The sequence below is a fragment of the Urocampus carinirostris genome, chromosome 7, assembly GCF_059441175.1.
Source record: "Urocampus carinirostris isolate Australia breed hairy pipefish chromosome 7, RoL_Ucar_1.0, whole genome shotgun sequence".
NCBI classification, from domain to species: Eukaryota; Metazoa; Chordata; class Actinopteri; order Syngnathiformes; family Syngnathidae; genus Urocampus; species Urocampus carinirostris.
Window position 1 is genome coordinate 33699035 of NC_142355.1, and position 22254 is coordinate 33721288.

Genomic DNA, 22254 nt, shown 5'->3' on the forward strand with positions numbered 1-22254 from the left:
AGAAAACAAAAAATGAATGCTACAAAGCTCAAGGAAGAGTTCAAACTACAGGAACCAAATATTAACATTTTTCTTCTCATTTTTAGGCCTAGCCTTTCAGGGCAAGTAACCCCCCCTAACAAGTGCACATAACTATGAAAATGTACATTTCAAATGTTTTTATGGTTGCTAAATGTCATTGCATTGCTTTATATTGCACCATTCTTACAATGCACTATTTTTTCCACTGCATTATTATTGCATTATAATAACTGCCAGTCTCTAAACATTATGTTGTAAATAGTTTTGCCTATTTATTTACTTTTATCCTTTTTAATTCCTTTTTACAGGTTTGCCATGTCTAATTTTGTTGCATAAAATGTTTCACTATGTTGTTTTCAATGACAATAAAGATATTTCAATTCAATTGTTTTAATGTGCTCAGAAAATCATGGGCAGCTCTCTGCCCAGTCTGGAGAACATTGGCGACATTTTCCAGACTCCTCTCACCCTGGCTACCACCTGTCTGCCTGCTGGAAGATGCTATGGGTTCATTGAAACAAGGATTAACAGGGTCGGAGATCATTTCTTTGCCAGGGCCATCCCCACCCTAAACAAGCACACTAAACTGTGAAAGACAAATTTGTAAATGGAAAGATTTATATCCATATTCTTAACGAAAAACATGAGATTTAACACTCGCAGAATTTCTATTCTACTAAATAGACCTTATGAACCACGCCCAGAAAATCATGGGCTGCTGTCTGTCCAGTCTGTAAGACATTGCCAGGTCTAGCAGAGCAGGGCCAACATCTTTATTAAATACTCTTTGTAATAAAAATGTTCTTGTTCAGCTAGAAGATAGTTATAAACATTTAAGTATTATTTTTATTATTTTAAGTTTTTTTTTTTAAAACATATTTCTGGGGAAATAACCAAAATATACCAAAAACTAGCATAACTCTCCATCTAGTATAAAAAAATCCCGTTATATATTCTTCCACCCCCTAAATAAGACAACTGTCGTGAGCAAGAACAGGAACAGGACCCAAACGCGTGACGTTCTCACACAAGCCTTTTATTTTACGGGAAATGGGGTGTCAAGCATGTTAGGCAGCGGTCTGGCGTGGACTGACAGGAAGCCAGAGACCGACGAGATTGATATCGGACAGATGGGGTCGATACCAGACAGGACAGGACAGACAGGATAGATAATGAATTAGGATATCGAAAATAAACAGGAGAAACTAGACGGGAACGAAAAAAGGAGAAAATAATAAACTGGACGAAAATAGACAAAACCGGAAACCGAAATAAAACAGGACAAAATAAACGGGAATAATACCAGGCAGGAAATACCAACAGGAACAGGACCGAGTCGAAACCCACGTCTTGCGGGGCAGAAGTTCGTTAACGGACTGACCAAGTAAGAGAGCGCGCACTGAGCTTAAAAAGATGGAAAGCCAATCTGTTAATGAGCCGCAGCTGGCGCCACATGGGCGGGGCCAATTTGGCACCATGGCAACCGTGACAACAACTTTATTTGTTTTAAGTATGAATAGCTTATTTTTCCTAGAAAAACAAGATAAGCTATCTTTACAAAAGAAAATCTCGTTTATCAACACACATGGTAGATTATTTTGCCAATTTTAAGAGATAATTTCTTTGTATATGAGAAAAAAGTACATAGACATATCTACTAGCTGCAAAATATGCTAATGTTATTATCACTTTGTAGCACAAACACAAGATAGTTACCAAAATAAAAGAGCTCTAATCAAAGAAAGCTGTGCCCTAAAGTTGTGTCATTAATCTTCATCCTGGGATGCCAGGACCATTCTATTTCAAAGAGTTTATATCAGCAAAAGTGAATCTTGGTTCCAAAAGAAGGGAAAGTAATTCCCTCGAATGGAACAAACAGTGAGAGCGCTCTCGGTCTGCGATTTGGCTCGAATGATAAACGCAAACTCGGGTCTTTGTAGTGGACCTCATTAATTGCTCCAAATGGAGCTAATGGAGTTACAAATGCCAGCAGGAAAATATACAACACCAACTCGATGGCTATGTTTACAGCTTGGTTTTTTTTTAATGTTGGATATTGTCTCTAAGTAAAGACTCGCACACAGGTACCGGGTCGAACACATACATTGTAACAGGGGTGTCAAACTCATCTTAACTCGGGAGAGTAAAAAAAAGAGAAAAGAAAGAAAAGGAAAAAAGGAAACAAGGAAGAGAGAGCAAATGAAGATAAAAGACACATAGAGAAAGAGACAGAGGGATAAAGGAAGAGAAAAGAGAGACAGAGGTAGTGAAAGAGAGAAGAGTAGAGAAAAGAGAAGGGGAGAATGAGAAAAGGGGAAAGCAAGAAAGAGAGAGAGTAAAAAAAGAGAAAAGAAAGAAAAGGAAAAAAAGGAAATGAGGAAGAGAGAGCAAATGAAGATAAAAGACACATCGAGAAAGAGACAGAGGGATAAAGGAAGAGAAAAGAGAGACAGGGGGAGTGAAAGAGAGAGAAATATATAGAGAGAGAAAGCGAGAGCGAGAGAGAAAGCGAGAAAGAGAGAGAAATCAAGAGAGAGAAATCAAGAGAGAGAAAGCGAGAGAGAAAGAAAGCGAGAGAGAGAAAGCGAGAGAGAGAACAAAATCCAAAGAGAAATAGAAAGAGAGGAGTAGAGAAAAGAGAAGGAGAGAATGAGAAAAGGGGAAAGCAAGAAAGAGAGAGAGTAAGAAAAGGGGAAAGAAAGAAAAGGAAAAAAAGGAAACAAGGAAGAGAGAGCAAATGAAGATAAAAGACACATAGAGAAAGAGACAGAGGGATAAAGGAAGAGAAAAGAGAGACAGAGGTAGTGAAAGAGAGAGGAGTAGAGAGTGAGAGAAAAAGGGATGAAGAATGAGAAAGTGAGAAATAAAGGATGTGAGAAACAAAACAGATAAAGAGAAATAGTGAGGGAAGGGGGAAAGAAAGAGAGAGAAAAAGAAATCCAAAGAGAAATAGAAAGAGAAAAAGGGAGAAAGGGAGAAAAGAGAAAGAGAGAAATAAAGGGAGTAAGAGTAAAAGAAATCCAAAGAGAAATAGAAAGAGAAAAAGGGAGAAAGGGAGAAAAGAGAAAGAGAGAAATAAAGGGAGTAAGAGTAAAAGAAGGAGAAAGAGAAAGAGAGAAAAGAGAGCGAAAAGGAAACAAGGAATAGAGAGCAAAGAAAGTAAAAAGACACACAGAGAAAAAGAGACAATGAGGAACAAAGGAAGAGAAAAAGAAAGACAGAGCGAGTCAAAGTGAGAGAGAGAGTGACAGAGAAAGGGAGAGAGCGAGAGAGAGAAGGAAATACAAGTACAGCGTTTGTGAGAGGCACCTTGCTTTGGCAACAAGTGGATATATTTCAACCAGCAGCTTGTTTTTCTCTTGCGCTTCCTCTGAGCGTTGTCTCGCAGACCTGATCTCGCTAAAGATTTGACTCACCTGCAGGTAGAATTTCTTTAAATGATATGTATTTGGTTTAGAATCTAGTGTGATGGTTACTGAGTCGACCAGAGCATGGTGCTGACGATTCCCCATCAGATTTACTTTCCAAAAAGCCTCTTTTTGTTTCAATACATATTGTATTTTAGCTTCAAATCATCGATTTTGAAGTTCATATATAATGATAATGATTGGTCAGTTGAGAGGAAACATATATAGACACACAAATAAATAATGCAACATGGTTTCATTTTGAACATACTATCATTTATTTACATGGCAAGGAAAATTTAACAGTGGACATTCTTGACACAAGAGCTGACCGTCTTAAAAAGGGGGACGGGGTGATTCTGCAGCGGGTGAAAGTACTAATCAATAAGCCCGGTTTTAAGGTAATCAACTATTTCAAGTCATCGGGAATTATTTCATAGGATGTCAAAATGAAATATTTTTTACCCAGCACCAAGACAGTTTGTTTCGTTATCATTTCTTGCGTACCTCGGTGGGGCGGAGCATCATGTTTGTTGACTTCATCATGACTTTTTCAGATGATGGAGAAGGGGAGAGAGAGACATGGGCAACCCCAGCCTTGTGGCCGGAGTGCGCCAGGCCTCCTCACCAAAGTCATATCAGGCATTTTTGTCCCCACTGTCCAAGGAAGAAAAGGCAAACCAGGCTCCCCCTTCAGGCTGCGGTCCTGGCAGCAAGCGTGAAGAAATGAGAGTGAGCAGGCGTTTGCGCCTGGCCTTTTAAAGCTGATGATGATCATCAGTCACTGAAGGTGTATCCTGTGACCAGTTGGAGTTCCTGTTGATGCTTTTTCAAAACAAAGTTCTGTAATTTCTTGATTTATTGACAATAATAATAATGAAATAAATATTTGGCATGAAACATGACATACATATGCAAAACCTTATTTTTTATTACAAATAAGCACTCTGGGGGGTCAAAACTTTGTTATATGTATATGTAATGGCCAGCAGTGTATATCACACCATGTAACCAAAGAAATCATCTAAACAGAATGCCTCTTACGAGCACGTGATTTGTTTTATCTTCCAATCAGATGTGTTGTTTCATTCTTGTGTTTTACAATAAATGAGCCTCTAGCCATGGGCGGAGCGTGTGTTTTCCTTTCTGAGTCAATTCTGGAAGCACGCGCCTCTGATGGAAGGGCTATCAAAAACCGAAATTCCCAACTCAGAGTGTGTTCTTTTCCTCGTCCTAATACAATCTCAAATTTTAACCCGAACACAATTCAATCCAACATTCCCAATTATTGCCTGCATATAAACATAGCAATAGTCTATCAAAAAATATCATCCGGTAAATAAAAGGAAAACAAAAGAGTTCACGTTGTCCTACCTTTGGCGGCATGTCAAATCTGTTGCAAGGAAATAGCAGGAAAAACAATAGAGCCACTACGTGAAAATACATATTTATGTTTTCAAAGTGTGTATTTATCCAGCGGAGGAAATATCCATCAGTCAGAACATGCGATATTTCTCCTCAATAGGATTTGAAACTGAACGATTTTGTCCTTGGCTTCAACCGAAGCGTAAACGTGTAAGCGGAGTTTGCCCGCCGGCCAAGTCATGGAGACGTGTAACGCCTTTGACGAACGTTTCGATGCTGATGTTGTGGGCCGTCGCTAGGCAACACTCGCTACCTCCGTTGCACCAACCTGCTAGAAAAAACAGATACTAAATTATCAACAAGGAGCCAATCAGGGGCTTTATGAGCCTTTTGAAAAATTTCACTCGGAAAAAAACACGTGAGTTGAAGTCGAGATGTGATTTCGGGACAAATACCTGAAGGCTGGGGAGTGGAGAATAGCAAGGTACTGAAAATATATATATTCCTAGCACATCTGAAGGAAACCCAACGTGTTTTAAGATGATTTTACATTTTTTTTTTTGTTTTTTTGTAAATGGTTACAAAAAATATTAATAAACTTAGTTCTATAGAGAGAAACTGTGTTTGTTTTAAGTGTATTTTATATCATGTTAAGACAATTTTACTTGATTTGCTATTAAAAAGGAAAATATATACTCAAAATAAGCGGAATTGGTGCTCTAGGTGCACTAACAGATTGTAGTTTTGCTTATTTTTTTTCTAATCTTGGTATTTTTCCCCAATAATCGAGATCCATGTCAAACTCTATATCTAATAATAAAACATCTCTTGGATAAGATAAAGTTATTTAAGAGAAGATTTTCTCATTGGTATTATTATTTAATTATGATATCATTATTTTGAAAATATACCTAATACATTTTTAAATTTTGTATGCACTTGTTTGTAAATTTGGTTGAAAAAAAATCCCGAAAGGATCAGCTATTTAAGATCATTTTGATTATTTAGTGGAGTTTCCTTATTTTACCACAAAAACTACCCGTATGTCAGTTAAAATGTTGCAAAACAATATATTATCTTCTAGATAACGTTACTTATTTTTACAGGTATATTTATTTAACCAGTTATTTGTATTGAAATAGTTTTACCCAGCACCAAGACAGTTTGTCACGTTAGTTTACAAAATAATTGAGCGATCATCTTCTATATATATATATATATATATATATATATATATATATATATATATATATATACCATATTCTTTAAAGGTTATTTTATTATACTTTTTTTTTAGTATGATTTTTTTTTTTATTTAAATAAAAAACAAGTTAAAATGTTGTAAACAGTTACTTCTTATTCTTATTCTTTACAAGTTTATTTATGTCTTAACATATTTTTGCCGCAAAACAAACCACAAACCATATTCTTAATAATTTGACTTATTTTAAAAGTATATATATAAATATACATACTTTTATAAGCATATTTCTATTATATATTTCTATATTTCCGATAAATTATACAATTTCTTATTTATAGGAAAAAATGGCAAAAAATCAACCATCTTCTATATAATTTGAACTATTAACAATTATATTCATGTATTTTTACGAGTATTTAGAACGTTTACATTGTTATTGATTTTTATTATTTATTTTAGTTATATTTGAGTGATGAACTCAAAAACTCAGAAACGGGTTGAAATGTTGCTGAACAATTTACAATCTTCTAGAAAATTTTACTTATTTTCTTAGAGTACAGATTTTTTTTCATACAATTATTTAATCTTATTAGTTATTTTTCTATGTTGTTATTCATACTTACTTGAGTATAATTTTGAGAAAACAAGTTAATATGTTGCTAAACAATCTTCAATATTCTGGATAATTTTAATTAGTTTTGTTCCACATTTGTTTTTTTTTAAGTTATTTTATGAAACTTATTAACTTAGTGTACTATATAAGTATATTGTCTTATTTATAGAAAATGTCATGAACTGGAACAGGATCAGGACCCAAATGAGTGACGTTTCTCACACAGACCTTTTATTTTACGGGAAATGGGGGGTCATGCATGTAAGGCAGCAGTTTGGAGCGGAATGACAGGAAGCCAGAGGCCGACGAGATCGATACCAATTGCCTGAGAAGATATAAACTGGAACGAAAACTGGAAAGAATAATAAACAGGAGAAAAATAGACGGAAACGATACCGGACTGGAAATGCAGGCAGGAATCCGGACAGAGTCAAAACCCCGTTTGCGGGGCAGAGGTTCGTTGACGGACTGACAAAGGGTGAGTGGGAGCACTGAGCTTAAATAGAAGGAAAGCCAATCTGTCAACGAGCCGCATCTGGCGCCACACGGGCGGGGCCAATTTGGGCGCCATGACAGAAAAACAAGTCAAAATGCTTTTAAATACATCTTTTGCCCCAAAAATTTGTGCAATCAGTCTATATATATATATATATATATATATATATATATATATATATATATATATATATATATATATATATATATATATATATATATATATATATATATGACTTGTTTACTACAATTCCAGTAGATGCAAATCATGATAGCTTGTCCAGTGCCTTCCGCTGCAACGTGTACTCAAAGGTCCAATTAAGTCATGATTTCACAATATTTTCATATTTTTTGGCGTTTGCTAGCCAGCGTCGACACGCAAATTTTCTCGGAGGCGCCGAGAAATCGCTCCGTGATTACTGTCCGACTCGGATTCCAAACACGCAAAAACGAGTACTCGTTTAAAACTTGTATTTGCAAGATATTCACAAATGCATTACACAGGGAAAATATTTACATCTCACACACATTTAAATCTCCTATTCACAATTTCATAAGTGGCTGCTCATACAAGGGCCGTGTACAGTACTGTGCAGCTTTCATTCCCACATCCTTTTAAGGTCGCTATGGCAACACTCAAAAGTCACACGGAAGGTTGAGCATCAACTTTGTTGTTTTTATTATGTCATGTTTCGTTTGTTGGTTAGCGAGCTAATTCCGTTTTATGATCTCACTCCATTAGCTTGATGCGACGTAGCCAAAGCAAGTATTTACAGTAACCTGGTTAGCGTCAAAGTAAAAGAAGAGGGTTCAATTTCAATCGTGGTGTAGAAAGGGCATTAAAGGGACTGTGTGTAATATTTAGTGCCTCCTAGTGGTACCAAAAAAACTTTGAATCAGTAAAAAAAACATTGAATAAATGTACAAAAAATATGTGAACGATCATACCAATTTTCTCATCTCATTAGCTGCACCGCTTATCCTCAGTAGGGTCGTGGGGGTGCTGGAGCCCATCCCAGCAATCATCGGGCAGTGGGCAGGGGACACCCTGAACTGGTTGCCAGCCAATCGCAGGGCACACAGGGACAGACAACTCGCTTGCTCATTCACTCCTAGGGACAAATTGGACCAGCCAATCCACCTGAAATGCATGTATTTCGAATGTGGGAGGAAACAGGAGTGCATCAATCTGGGAGGAGTGGCTAGAGAGTGCCCACCTGCTCCTAATTAGTCTTTATACATTTGTTTTGTTTGTATGTTGTTTTTTACTTTGTACCAGGTTTTCTAAGTAAATAACCATTTTCTTTTGGGCACACCTGCCTCATTTCCTCTCTGCCTCTTGGACCACCCAAATGGTGACAGTAGTAATCTGATTCTGCTTAGTAAAGCCATTCTCACATAGTAAAAACAAGAATTGAGGTCGAAAGACTTGCACAGTACCGCACACGAAAAATATCCGAATACTTATCTGATTTTTACAGCGTGACACGGCACATTCATGCGCGGGAAACTGTATACAACTGTAGCCCAATCAGATGATCCCCCCCTTGTTTTTCACCACCCAGCTACTCATCAGCACAGGATGCCAAAAGAAAATGAATCTGACGTGGCTCGCCAGGAATGTGCGAGTCGAGGAGGCCATGGGCGGGATGCATCGGGGTCACGAAGCGTGCGTCACGTCGCCCTTTCGCCGGTTTCAAAGCGCTTCCTCGCAGACGCTCCAAGGCAGATGAAAGCCGTCCTTGTAGTACACGACGTGAAACAGGACCTTCGGGCAAATTTAAAAAAAGGAAAACCGGTCCGGGTGAAAAATCAAAAGCAGACATCAGTTTAAGGGTTACTCGGTAAGGAAGAATTTCGTAAAGCCAGAAGAAAGAGGAATGATGATGAAGACGGATGATGTGGTCAGTCCAAATGTTGTGCAGACACCTCGGGGTTGAGCTTTTATCTTTGTAAACACATTGACAGGAAGAAAAGAGGTAGGCTTGGAAATATAATCACCACCTGAAGCCATCTCCAGAATTCATGAAACCAGAACATTCAGTTCCCTCAGAAATTGCGTGTGAATGCTGAGAGATGTGAAATCTATGCCAGGTGCACAGTAGCAGGCGGGAGAATTTTACTAAGAGTCATCAACACAGCTAAAAAAATCCTAGGGTGCTCCCTACCCAGTCTACTGCAGAAGAGCTGACAACAATATTCAAGGTGCTGTACAGAATTTCTACGCGCTGACGCCGTCTTCTGGCTACAGTCATCATTGCAGCCTCTGTATAGGTCCCGGTGTCGTGCGTGCAAGTAAGTGCATTTTTTAGAAGCGCTTGAATAAATGTACTTTTTCATCTCTTTGGAGGTTTGGTTTGGCAGTTGGACTGTACTTCAAACAGGCCTTTTCTTACTTTCAACATTTTCATGCTACACTAACAAAAAAAAACCCTGGGGACGAGCATAAATTCACTCTCCACTCCTTTCGGTCCTTTGTCCCCCAGTATTGCGGCTTCCTATTGTGTTGCACAACTTAAACAACATTGCTAAAAGGAAGATAAAAGCACAGTAGCGCGGTGGAAAAAATAAAGGATCTTTGAACTCACTTGGGCATTTTTAACGCAAACTTAATAGAGAGAGTGTTCCTTTAACTTTTAAAGAACACTTAAGTGACGCACTCCACATTTATGAACAGTTTCTTTTTCCACCAAAACCATCACTGCCCTAAAAAAGCACGTAATGCTAAAGGTAAATATCTTACCTTCTTATATTAAAAAATGTGTATTTATATTTTATTTTTGGTCCCTTTTTTAAAAAAAATATTTACTAGTAATGTCATTACACTATTATCAGGTTCATTTAGACCAGTATACAATAACTAAACTGTAAATATGGCCCATTGATCCTGATACTGTAATCCCTCGTTTATCGCAGTTAACGGAAACCAGAACCCCCTGTGATATGCGAAAATCCGCAAAGTACCCTCGTAACTGGGAATAACGGATCGCGGCTACAAAGGGGCTGTTCGTTTTAAGCGGAAAGAATGGAAAAAAGAGCTGCCAATGATGAGATATAGCAATAGTTGACTGGCAAGCAATAGTTGACTGGCAGGCAATAGTTGACTGGGGATAATGGATTGCGGAGAAAGGAAAAGTGCCTATAATTTTATGCAGACTACATTGACAGGCTTTAGTGGCCCGAACAAAACAAAAAAAGTACTCTGCCGGCCCCTTTATTTAGCAATAGTCGACCGGGGGATAATGGATCCCAAACACAGCAAGCTGGCTAGAACGTTCGGCCAGAATGGCATGCCTAACCAACATAATGCCTCCAGCCAGTCCAGGTTGCAGCAATATGGGTTTAGGGGTAATGGATTGCGGCCACTACTTTTTGGTAGACATTTACCCATTAGCATAACGCGTTAGTTTGTAGCCATTATCATGTAGCTGTTGGCATAATGTATTAACATGAATCCGTTACCATTTAACTGTTATCATGACTTGTTAGCTCATTAACGACAGTGTTAACAGTTAGCATGAGCTAATACTATGCCTTTGTGCTTACAGCAATGATGTTGAAGCCAACACGAACTAACAATCCATAATCTTACGTTGTTTTATACATAAAATTAATCAAAATAGTTATATATATATATATATATATATATATATATATATATATATATATATATATATATATATATATATATATATAGATAGATAAATAGATTTGTCCATGTTTGGGTTATTTTTCTTTCAAAGTTGAATGATTTGACGAAAACGTGACACCGTAGCTAGCTCGCTATATTCACGAACCGTATCGGTATGCCTGATGTAAACAACTGATGAAATAAAAGCTCTTAATCTTGTATATGCAGAACCTTAATGACCCTCTTGACTCAAATTCTTCTCCGCCATCTTGTAATTGTAATTATGAAAATGCCCTTTTGGGCGGCGGTGTTGATTCCATGCTATTTTTGGCAAGGACCAGTCCCAATTCTCAGAAGAGATGATTTCTCTCAGCATTCACACAATTAAGTTTACAATTACCAGGCTGCACGTTCCGGTTATAGATTACCAGCAATAGGTTCTTGTGATTTTCTAGGAAATTTGAAAATGTAAACAACGGAGAAAACAAACAGTTTCTTTATGGTCGTCTCTGCAGCCCTTAGACATTGTGATTAAGGGCTATACAAATCAATATGACTTGACTTTAGACATACAGTAAGATAGATTCTCAATTATGAATTTGAGATTAGCCTTTCACATGATAAATCTAATCAACTAATATCTTTTTTCTTTTTTTTAGGTGACTGATACCATCTTAATAACAACCATTGTAATAACATAGTAACTACATAGTAATTATATGATATAATTACTTCAGCAATGCAGATAAAACCTGATAAATCCTTGAGCATTAATCGGCAACAAGGAAGTAGGTCTCACTTTCAAAATGGATAGTACCAGGGGTCACCAACATCAGTCAGGTGTGGTGAGATTGGAAGCAGGTGTGAGCAGTTCTGCCACTCCCCCCAGTTAGATGGATATGGTCATTTTCTTTATGGGTAGGTGGATTTTTTTTTTTCATTTATTCCTCGTTCTATTTTGTTTCTAGTTGGTATCAATATCTGGTATCAAGAGTTGAAGAGTTAAAAACAAAAAGTTATTTTTAATAATATAGAGCAGGGGGTCCTCAACGTGATGCATGAGAACACCAGGTAGACCCCTAACACCACCAAAGTAGCCCACGAACTGGTTCTGAAAATAATTGACCAGTGATGGGTCATTGTGATTTTCTAGGAAAATTAATATACCTGACATGGTTTAGTGGTTTATTGAACCTATTTTAACACTACTTCTAGTAATTACCACCTGTTAACATAGTAACTACATAATAATTGAACAAAAAGCCATTATTTCAGAAACTGGTTAGGCTTGAACTGGACTTGATAGAACTGTAAATAGGTCGTTGTAACTTCCTAGGAAATGTGATTTTTAACTGGCACTGTGTTTTAGTAGTTAACCGAGCTTATGTTAACTTAACTTCATATCTCACAACCTGGTAATAACATTGTAATTACATAGTAATGACACGATAAGTCAGTATTTCAAACTATTCAGAAACAAAGAAGTAGCTCTGAGCTTGACAAGGGTTGGTGACCCCTGGTTTATACAATTCCGAGGAGATGACCCAGCTTTCAAACGTTACATTTTCATATGAGGCAGAGAAACAATGTAAAACCCCATGACCCAATAAAGTGCCAGTCTGTCACTATAGCACATCAGTCATTAGTCTGCCTTTTGCATTGTTTGCCTCAGAAATCCCTCCCAGTCGAACGAATCCAGCCGGAAGATGATTTTCTAACTCTCCTTATTTGCAGTTCAAATGTTTGTTTACCTTCCGTGTTCCGTCCCACAGGCCAGTAAACAGTTGCTAGGCTGCGAGTTCATTCGGCCTGAGTGGAGCATTTGGGGTAGTTGTCCAGTTCCCGGCAGTTTCCCGAGCTGCCGGTTGGGCTTCGGTTCGTGGCCTTGGTGAGCAACGTGGTCCTCCGCAGGCTGCTGTCCGAGTCCTCCTTGCGGTAGTCGGCTCGCATGCGCCGGCAGCAAGGAAGGCAATGCACAAAGTCCTGCAGGAGATGGCCGCTGAAGATCATGTAGATCCAAGGGTTGCAGCAACTGTTTAGGCTGGCCAGCAGCGCCGTCAGCGTCACTGCGGAGTTCTCAGAATCTGTAGAAGAAGAAAGATAGATTTGTTAAGTTTTGGGGGTGGTGGACCCATTTTGGGGAAGCAGGAACTGGAGGAAGGGATGGTATTCAATACCAAGCGAGGTACAAAGTAACAAACGAACAAGGGTTCACAATACAACCAAATGTCCAACCAAAACCAAACATGACAAAGTCAAACAGGAAACAAAGACCAAAACCACAAAATGGTAATTTTAAGGAAAAAGGTAACAAATTAAAAAGTGGGCGCTAAACCACTAGCAGAATGTCCAAAAAAGAAACTAGAAACAAAAGAAAACAGACATGGCAGTGCAGTGGAATGAAAACGACCTGATGACGTGTGCTGTTCAAAATGTCCTTATAAGCAGGAATATCATACTCATTTTAATGACGGGCCAAATGGTAGAAAATCTATTCTCAAAGAAGCCAGGCGAGTAGATTATAAGAGAAGAGAAGAGAAGAGAAGAGAAGAGAAGAGAAGAGAAGAGAAGAGAAGAGAAGAGAAGAGAAAGAAATAAAAAGGGTAAGAAAGAGAGAGAGAAATATATAGCAAAAGGGAGAGAAAAATCCATCTCCATTGTTTTAGTGAGTAATGCTTGGCTTTGGCGACATGTAGTGGCTATATTTCAAACTGCAGCCGTTTTTTTGATTTTGTTTCTCTCAGCGTTGTCTCGTGGGCTGGATTAAAACCCTTGGCGAGCCTAGATTGGCTGCCAGGCTGCTTGATTAGGGACAGCCGTATGGATCTTGGACACACCTGTGTCCAGTTCTAAACCGCCCCCTGGTGGAAGGAGGTGTAACAGACCCTAACAGGATCCGCTTGGGTATGGTTTGTGGTAATTCAAGACGGCGGCGAGCTAACAGCTATCGGCTCTTTAGCTAGTTTCGTACCGTTTTCTTATCTTTCGTACTTTTTTTGGTTGGCTCCTACACTATTCATTTAACACATATGTTGGCCCGGAGAGGGATGGGCGCCAGCAGGTTGCACTTGCCCGAGACAAAACACAGGAAATGCCGCACCTACCACCCGTGTGGTTAAGGGATCCAAGATGAGGACCATTTGTTCACTACTCTACCTAATATTAACATTCATTTTCTCAGGTGCTCAAATACTTATTTGCAGCTATATCCCACGTGTAAATCGTTAAAAAAATCATGCATTGTGATTTCTGGATTTTTCTTTTTAGTTTATCTCTCTCACAGTGGACATGCACCTCTGATGAAAATTTCAGACCACTCCATGATTTCTAAGCGGGAGAAATAACAAAATAGCAAGGTAAATATATATATATATATATAAATGAATATATATGTGTCTATGTGTAAGTATGCATAAAGGATTGTATGACTGTAAATGCATGTATGTAGCCTGTGTATATGTATGCATGTCGGTGTGTATAGGTACATGTGTATGTGTTTGTGTGTATATGTCTGTGTATACATATTTTATATATATATATATATATATATATATATATATATATATATATATATATATATATATATGTCAGGACCAGAATGGAGACAGGACCCACTTGCGTTATGTTTCTCTCAGTTTTATTGGGAAGAAAGGATTGCACCCACGATCCGGTGATCGCTGGAAGCAGGTCACTCTGAACGCGGAAGTGGCACTTCCGTGGCAAGCGATGGCGGTGTCGGGAACGGAAAAAACAGGTCAGTAGCCGGGACAGGAGAGCAAAAAACATGGTCAGGATCAGCAACGAGTCGAAAGCTAGGAGAGGAGCGTAGACGTGGTCAAGATAAAAAAAACGGGTCGAAGCCGGGGAACAGACGGGAGCAAAAACAGGAGTGAGTCAGGGTCGAAAAAGCTTGCTTAGAGTAAACTGAGGTTCGCGGACGGACTGACAACAGGTGACGGATAGTCGTGGGTTTAAATAGTGACAGGGAGCCAATCAGAGTCCGAGGCAGTTGGCGCCAAAAGAGCGGGCACAGCTGATTCCTCTCAGTACTCATGACAATATATGTCTTTTGTTTTGGAAAGGGGTGAGTGCTAATAAGCTTTGCTTCTGCTCACTCCTATCTGAAAATGTATTTCCTTTTCTCTCCCTTTTTTTCTGGTTCACGTGGTTTCCTCATTTGTTTTTCTATTTTACATGTTTTTGTATGAAGAAATTGTTTGACAATAACCAGGAAGCCTTGCAGTATTTGTAAGAGATGAATAATAAATGACAACAACTATGATATTACCAGGTTAACTATCGGAACAAGCGTTTAATAGACTTAAAAAAAAAATTAAATACGAATATTTTTTTCTAGAAAAACAGGTATGCAGGCCCCTCAGCTGTCCTAAAAGGGCACCAAATGATACATATTTTTTACTTTCAATTGTATGACTTTTTTTAGTTTGAAGGAAAAATGAAATGTTTATCGTCACATGTCCATGCAAGCTGTATAAAAAAAGTCCAAATGTCCTTTCGAATGAGGACAACAGGGAGCGGGAGGAGGGTTTAACACTGGTTATTTTAAGTGCACTCAGTAATAGTGTTAATTTAACACTTAAAGGATAACATTTTAAAAATACCTCAGTGAAGAAATGGTCCCTATTTACGATTGTTAAATTAACACCGCTTATTTTACTGTGTGTCCGTGCTTTCTACTTTTCCATCTTACTGTTTCTTTTTTAAAGGGACAGTGTGTATTATTTAGCGTCTCTTAGTTTTTAAAAATGTAATTCATTAAAAAAAGCAACACTGATTTAAATAATAAGCAAAAATACATGAACTGCCATATTAACACGAATCTTTAAAAATACTTGAATGACAAGAAATGTGTATTTGTTTTATATGTTATATTATAAAGTGCTTTACTTAATCCCCGAAAATCTCGCAAGAATTTTGGGTCAAACATTCGAAAAAAATGGTGCAGTTTGGTCACTCTGAGTTTACGTAGTTTGTATTCTTTCTTGTATTTTTGGCACTAGTTGTAGTTCTTTTCAAATTACCAACTTTAATTACTGACAGAATATTTTACCTTCCATATAAAACTCTAAAAAGTAGATATTTTATTGTTTATTATCATAAAAAATGTATACCTAGCTACGTTTTTCATCAAAAAATCCAAGAATATATTGTCAATGAAAATATAATGTTTAAAAGGGCAAATTCCTTTACCTATAGATATAAAACTTGTATATATATAATCGTAAAATCAAAAAACAACGATACCTTAAAGGGACAGTATGTAATATTTGACCACTAGATGGCACTGTGCTGTCTTGATATGAGCGAGGGCCAGTGATACATGACAAAGTGTGGCAGACAAACATGGCGCCGACCTAAGTTTGGATTCTACGGGTATAAAAGAAATACAAATTTCTCCCCCCAATGATTTTTTTAATAAAAATGAATATTGGTGTTATATTTTATATTTTTGTCATGTATTCGAACTGATGTTTTTTTTTTTACCTGATGAAAGGTTTTTTATGCCACTAAGAGGCACTAAATATTACATACTGTGCCTTTAAAATGTTGTGTTTCCATTCTACGTGAATAATTCTTAAAACAAATGTTTAAAGTGGAATTTTTGTTTCATTCATTCCAGGCTAAACAAACTCAAAAAAGAGATGCAGTACCTAGCCCAAATTCTCGCTCTCAGCAATAGTTGTTCAGGGATAGTGGAACACGGCCACACAGGTGCAATTCACTTTAGGCGGAAATAATGGCAACAAAAAAAAAGCTGTGAGGCCAGACAAATGTGACTCTGCCAGTCCCCGCTCACAGGAATATGCGATTGGGGATAACGGATCGGCACCACATGAGTGCAGTTCATTGTTTTGGGCGGACAAACTGGCAAAAAAGAGGAGTTAGACTAGTTGAAAATTGGCTATGCTGGCCCCCACTCACAGTAGTATGCAAACAGGAATATTGGATTAGGGTTGCCATGGTGCAGTTCCCATTTTGGTGGGGAGAGTGGCAAAAAAGGAGAAGCCAGGCCTGAACAAAATGTGGTCTGCCAGGGCCTGCACACAGCAATATGCATTCAGGAGATAATGGATCCTGGCATTATTATAACCCGTACTGCACTGAGGCTGGGAAGTAGGAAGGGATTCTTTTTTTCAATAAAATTCCAAATCTTGTATTAAGCGTTTATCCTGGAGTGTACATAATACATTTTTTGTAAATTTTGTTTATTATTGAAATAAATGTATTTTTAAAAAGGTGACGTTTTTAGCATTGGGATGAGCTGAATAATGCACACTGTCTCTTCAAAAATATTTCCTGAAATGCAGTTGCAGTTGATCTCCTGCAGTAAGCTACAACACATAGAAGGTTTCAAGGTGGGAGCTGGGTCTGGGTCTTTTGTTCAAATCAGGGTGAAGAAATCGAATTGGTTTCCAAGTTTTTTCCTGCCTATTTTGAGTTTCCCAGGTATTTGTGTCAAACTTGAAACTATGCCAGTTAGTGTCGTCCCAATGACCCGCCCATCAAGGGCGTAGTTATGGCATGGGCAGAGGGGACATGTCCCCACCAATACCGAGCGATCAATGTTTTGCCCCCACCAAAATGATGTAATCCCCACCAATGTCAAGACCAAACCTAAGCCCTTGGATGAAGCCAAAACTCAAATGACAGTCAAAATCATGGGCGTAACCTGCCCTTTGTTGGAAGTTCTCAAGCACCCCCAAATTCAAACCAAGCACCCCCAAAAACTATAGTATTTTTAAAACTCACTTTACCCTAATAAAGGTCAGGATTAGCTTAAATATGATGAAAAATGCTAGCTAAAACGTAAGACTAGACAAAAATGTGAACGCAGCATCGGAAATACACTTCCTTAAAATGGTTCAGTCCATTTGATTCCCAGCACTGCTCTCAACCCCCCCTCCCCCTTCTCTTTCACTCAGCTACTGTCACTTGCGGCATAACGGCAGAGTCTGTGGATGCTCTGGTGACACCTGACCGTTATATAATGGTGAACATACTTTCACTATATTGTAATAACAGTGGTGGGCCTCATCAGGGATGACAACGACCTAGCCTACAGAGAGGAGGTGGAGCAGTTGGTGGCCTGGTGCAGGGACAACAGCCTGGTCCTGAATGTTGACAAAACTAAAGAGATCATTGTCGACTTTAGGAAAAACCAGCCCAACCATGCCCCACTTTGCATCAACAACAAGGCTGTGGAGGTTGTCAGCAGTATCAAGTTCCTAGGGGTGCACATTACAAACAAACTCACCTGGTCCGTGAACACTGCATCACTGGTTAAGAGGGCACAGCAGCGCCTGTACTTCCTGCGGAGGATGAGGAGAGCCCACCTGCCCCCACCCTCCCTCATCACATTCTACAGGGGCATCATAGAGAGTATCCTGACCAGCTGTATCTCTGTGTGGTGTGGAGGCTGCAGCGCTACCGACTGGGGTAGTGTGAGGAGGGTAACGAGGACAGCAGAGAAAATAATCGGGACTACACTTCCCTCCATTCAGGACATTGGCCAGAAGCGCTGCCTATCCCATGCTAAGAACATTACCGGGGACCCCTCTCACCCCCATCATGGACTGTTCACTCTGCTAGCCTCTGGGAAGAGGTTCTGCAGTGTGCGGTGCAGGACCACCAGGCTCCGCAATAGTCTAGTCCCCCTGGCCATTAGACTGTTAAATGGTCAATCTAACATATAGTTAACTTAAATCTAAACGGCTGCTAATCTGACTTTTTGCACTACTGGCAGTTTTTTATAGCTTGCCACTCATTGCACATTGCTCTCTGCACTATGGTAATTACAGCGTTATTGTTACAGTGTTAATGTTACTGTGTACCTGACTTGTTAACCTGACTGCCCATTTTGCACATCTGGTTAGCTACTCTTCTTGCACTATCGGCACTATGGTAAAATACTATACGTAGCCAATTACAATACAACTTTATTTATATCTGTACATTCAAGGAAACTGTGGGGGTCAGATGCATCGACATTTCGTTCTGTATACACGTGTACTAGAATGACAATAAAGTAGATCTGAATCTGAATCTGAATAGTATACCATAGTATAAAGTATTTCATAGTAATAGTAATATTACCAGGGCAGCACGGTGTCGCAGTGGTTAGCGTGTGTGTGGCACAGTTCTGAGGTCATAAGATCGAACCTCCTGTGTGGAGTTTGCAGGTTCTCCCCGTGCTCGCGTGGGTTTCCTCCGGGCACTCCGGTTTCCTCCCACATTCCAAAAACATGCATGTCAGGTTAATTGGCCGGTTCAAATTGTCCCTAGATGTAAATGAGCGAGCGAATTGTCTGTCCCTGTGTGCCCTGCGACTGGCTGGCACCCAGTTCAGGGTGTCTCCTGCCCACTGCCCGAAGATAGCTGGCTCCAGCGCCCCCGTGACCTTACCGAGGATAAGCGGTGCAGATAATGGATGGATGGATAGTATTACCATGGTGTATAGTGATGAAAAGGATGGATAATTTTTGATAAGTTCCGAAGCTTTTTTTTCTTTATGTGTATGTGTATGTGTACTTGTACTTGTACGTGTACGTGTTCGGGAATGTGTAGGAGTACGTGTTTGTGTATGTGTATGAGTATTAGAATGAGTATATGTATGTGTATGTGCATGCATATATGTACTGTATTAGAAACTGGGCATGGCATAGTAATAGTGTTTCTGCTATGCATGGGAAGTGAAACTCCTGAAAAGTGTTCAATGATCCTAAATAACTTTAAGCGTTTTTTAACCAGCCAGATTCTCTGGGTATACCTAGCACCCCCAAAGTTTTAAACTTAAAATCACCCCTGGTCCAAATTAACCAATTAAATGCAACGAATAGAATACCCTGCTCCAAAACCCTAAACATGCGTGTGAAACCCGTGCGTAAACGGGAGCCTGTCGTGCGTAAAACCGGTGCCTAAAAGTTCACGCACACAATTAAAGAAAGAAGAACGCTTGCTCACCGGTAAAATTTGAGCTTGTCGTGGGTAAGACCCGTGCACACAACTATTAGAGAAGTAACGACTCTCGCTCACCGGTAAACTGGAGCTTGTCGTCCCACACGGACCACATCTGCACGGTGAAAAATGGCGCCCAGCACACCACGTAGGCCAAAACGATGACAAAAGTCATCTTAACGGTGCGCAATTTCGCCCTGGAGATGGTGGTGATGCTGCTGACGGAATTCTTTCCGATCAACCCGTCTTTATTCCCGGTGCTCTTCCTCTTCTTGTACTTGATGTTCCTCCAGATGCTGTGGCAGATAAAACCGTAGCACACCACCAGAATAACCACCGGCACCAAGAAAATACTAACGGTGATCCAAGTGATATAAGCTCGCGCTCCCCACGGCTCGATAAAATGCGCCCAGCAGTCCATGACGCCGGTGCCGTTCTGGATCTCGCTTAAGGAAAAAATGAAAACCTGCGGAACGCTCAGAACTAAACTACACGTCCAAGTGGACACTATCATTACGCACGAGCGCCGAGTGGGTTGTTGGAGTGTCTTGAGTGGGTGACAGATCGCAATGTAGCGGTCCACAGTCATCATCACCATCATGTAGGTGGACACGAACATTCCGGTCACTTGCAGGTGCTTCACAATCCGGCACAGAAAGTCCGGTCCGTAAAAACGGAACGTAATGTCCCAGCAAAGCTGCGGTAACACCTGGAAGAACGCAACCACCAGGTCCGCCAAGCTCAGATGACGGATAAAGAGATGCATGCGTGACATTTTCCTTTTGGTGTTGTGCATGGCCAGCAAAACGCTCACGTTGCCCACCACAGCCACCACGAAAGTGACACTGAGGACCAGGATCTCCATGCGGGCGACTTGTTCATCGCGCGAGAACGGGTCCGAGTCGTTGCGGGCCAGGAGACTCTCGTTGCCCACGAAGCTCGCCATCGTTGACTAGGAAGCTTAGATGAAGTAACGGGACATATCTGGAGGGACTGAGGGTCGATCTGGGCGTTAAGGGTGCCCCACCGAGCCCTATAAGGTGCTTTGGATGGCGCCTGCGCGCAGCGAGAAGCGAGAGACTTGCCCGCTGAGCTGTTGCTTTCCTTCTGATTTCTTGTGCCTGCGCGACTCGATTCATATTTCACGCGAGCTTGTGAGGGGAAAAATTTCCCGGCGCACGCCCCCAGCGTGTTCTACGTGAGCTCTCGTCAGAAATATTGCCAAAATACATCGTTTCGCTTTTCAACAATACTGGAACAAATCAGAAAGTTTCATTTTTGGACCAGGACATTTTAGGGTTATGACTTCTTCCTTGAACTATGTTTATGTTTTGACTTTTTGACTACTACGTGTCTAAGTCAGACCTGTATCAGAAATTAAGTTTTTAGGGGACATATTAGACAATAAATTAAGCTGGAAAACACACGTTAGACACATACAAACTAAAGGATCAAAAAGTATTTCAATAAGTAATAAAGCCAAATTCTTTTTGAACTATAATGCATTGTATTTATTATATTATTCTCCAGTTCTGCCATACTTAATATATTGTGCAGAAGTCTGGGGCAATAATTACAAAAGTTCACTACAGCCCCTTTTTATCCTCCAAAAACGTGCAATTAGAACCATACACAGGGGAGGATATCAGGATCATACTAACATTTTATTCCTGCAGTCCAAATTATTATATATATATATATATATATATATATATATATATATATATATATATATATATATATATATATATATGTATATAGTATTATTATCTGCACCGATTTTTCTAAGTTGGGTCGCGGGGGTCCTGGAGCCCATTCCAGCACACAGACAGACAATTCCCTTGCTCATTCACACCTAGGGACAATTTTGGACCGGCCAACGAACCTGAAATGCATTTTTGGAACGTGGCAGGAAATCGGAATGCCCGGAGGAAACCCACGCAAGCACGGGGAGAACATGCAAACTCCACACAGAAAAATTATTTCGCATGACCTCAGAACTGTGCCACACACACGCTAACCACTGCGCTGCCCTGCTGCCATGCACCTCAATATATACATTAAAAATTAGCATGTGTTAGGAGTTTGAATCAAAGATATACAATGCATGAATGTATTTTACAGAGTTGCGCTGTCAAGCGGACAAAGTATAGGCCAATTCCTGTGACTCTGCCTAAAAGCATTAACAGGGGTCAGAAAATATAAAAGTAAGTTGTCTTAAAGTAGCATGTGGAACGAAGCATTTGAATGATGGTGACAAGACAGCCAGCGAGCAAATATGCCCACAAACATAAACACATTTAACGGTCTGCCTGCTGTAAAATGGATTTTAACGGAGTTCATCCCTCATCAGTACGACAGAAGCGATACGTGTGAGGCCGAAATCCCCGGAGACATACTGTACGCACACACGGAAGACGTTTGGATTTTCTTCACCTACAAGCTAAAAAAAACGTTTTGGGAGCGAAAAAGTATGGAACTGATTAAAGGGATTCATCTCCAGGTCATTGGGGAAAGCTGAGGAATGTATTATTGTCGTCTT

The 22254-nt window shown here is 39.6% G+C and overlaps 1 protein-coding gene and 1 long non-coding RNA gene across 2 annotated transcripts; one reads left to right on the forward strand and one right to left on the reverse strand.

Annotated features, from left to right (window-relative positions):
• The first annotated feature begins 3323 nt into the window (after positions 1 to 3323).
• Positions 3324 to 4553, forward strand: LOC148363053 (uncharacterized). Its single transcript, XR_015850832.1, has 2 exons — positions 3324 to 3443; positions 3986 to 4553. It is a non-coding gene; the product is annotated as an uncharacterized LOC148363053 (long non-coding RNA).
• Positions 4554 to 7561: 3008 nt separating this feature from the next.
• avpr1aa (arginine vasopressin receptor 1Aa) lies at positions 7562 to 20797 on the reverse strand. The gene is made up of 3 exons (XM_088340650.1): positions 19791 to 20797; positions 12488 to 12820; positions 7562 to 8873 (listed from the first exon to the last, which is right to left on the reverse strand). The coding sequence occupies exons 1-2, from the start codon at positions 20656 to 20658 to the stop codon at positions 12537 to 12539; spliced, it is 1152 nt and encodes a 383-aa protein (XP_088196776.1). The 5' UTR covers positions 20659 to 20797; the 3' UTR covers positions 7562 to 8873; positions 12488 to 12536.
• Positions 20798 to 22254: the final 1457 nt, after the last annotated feature.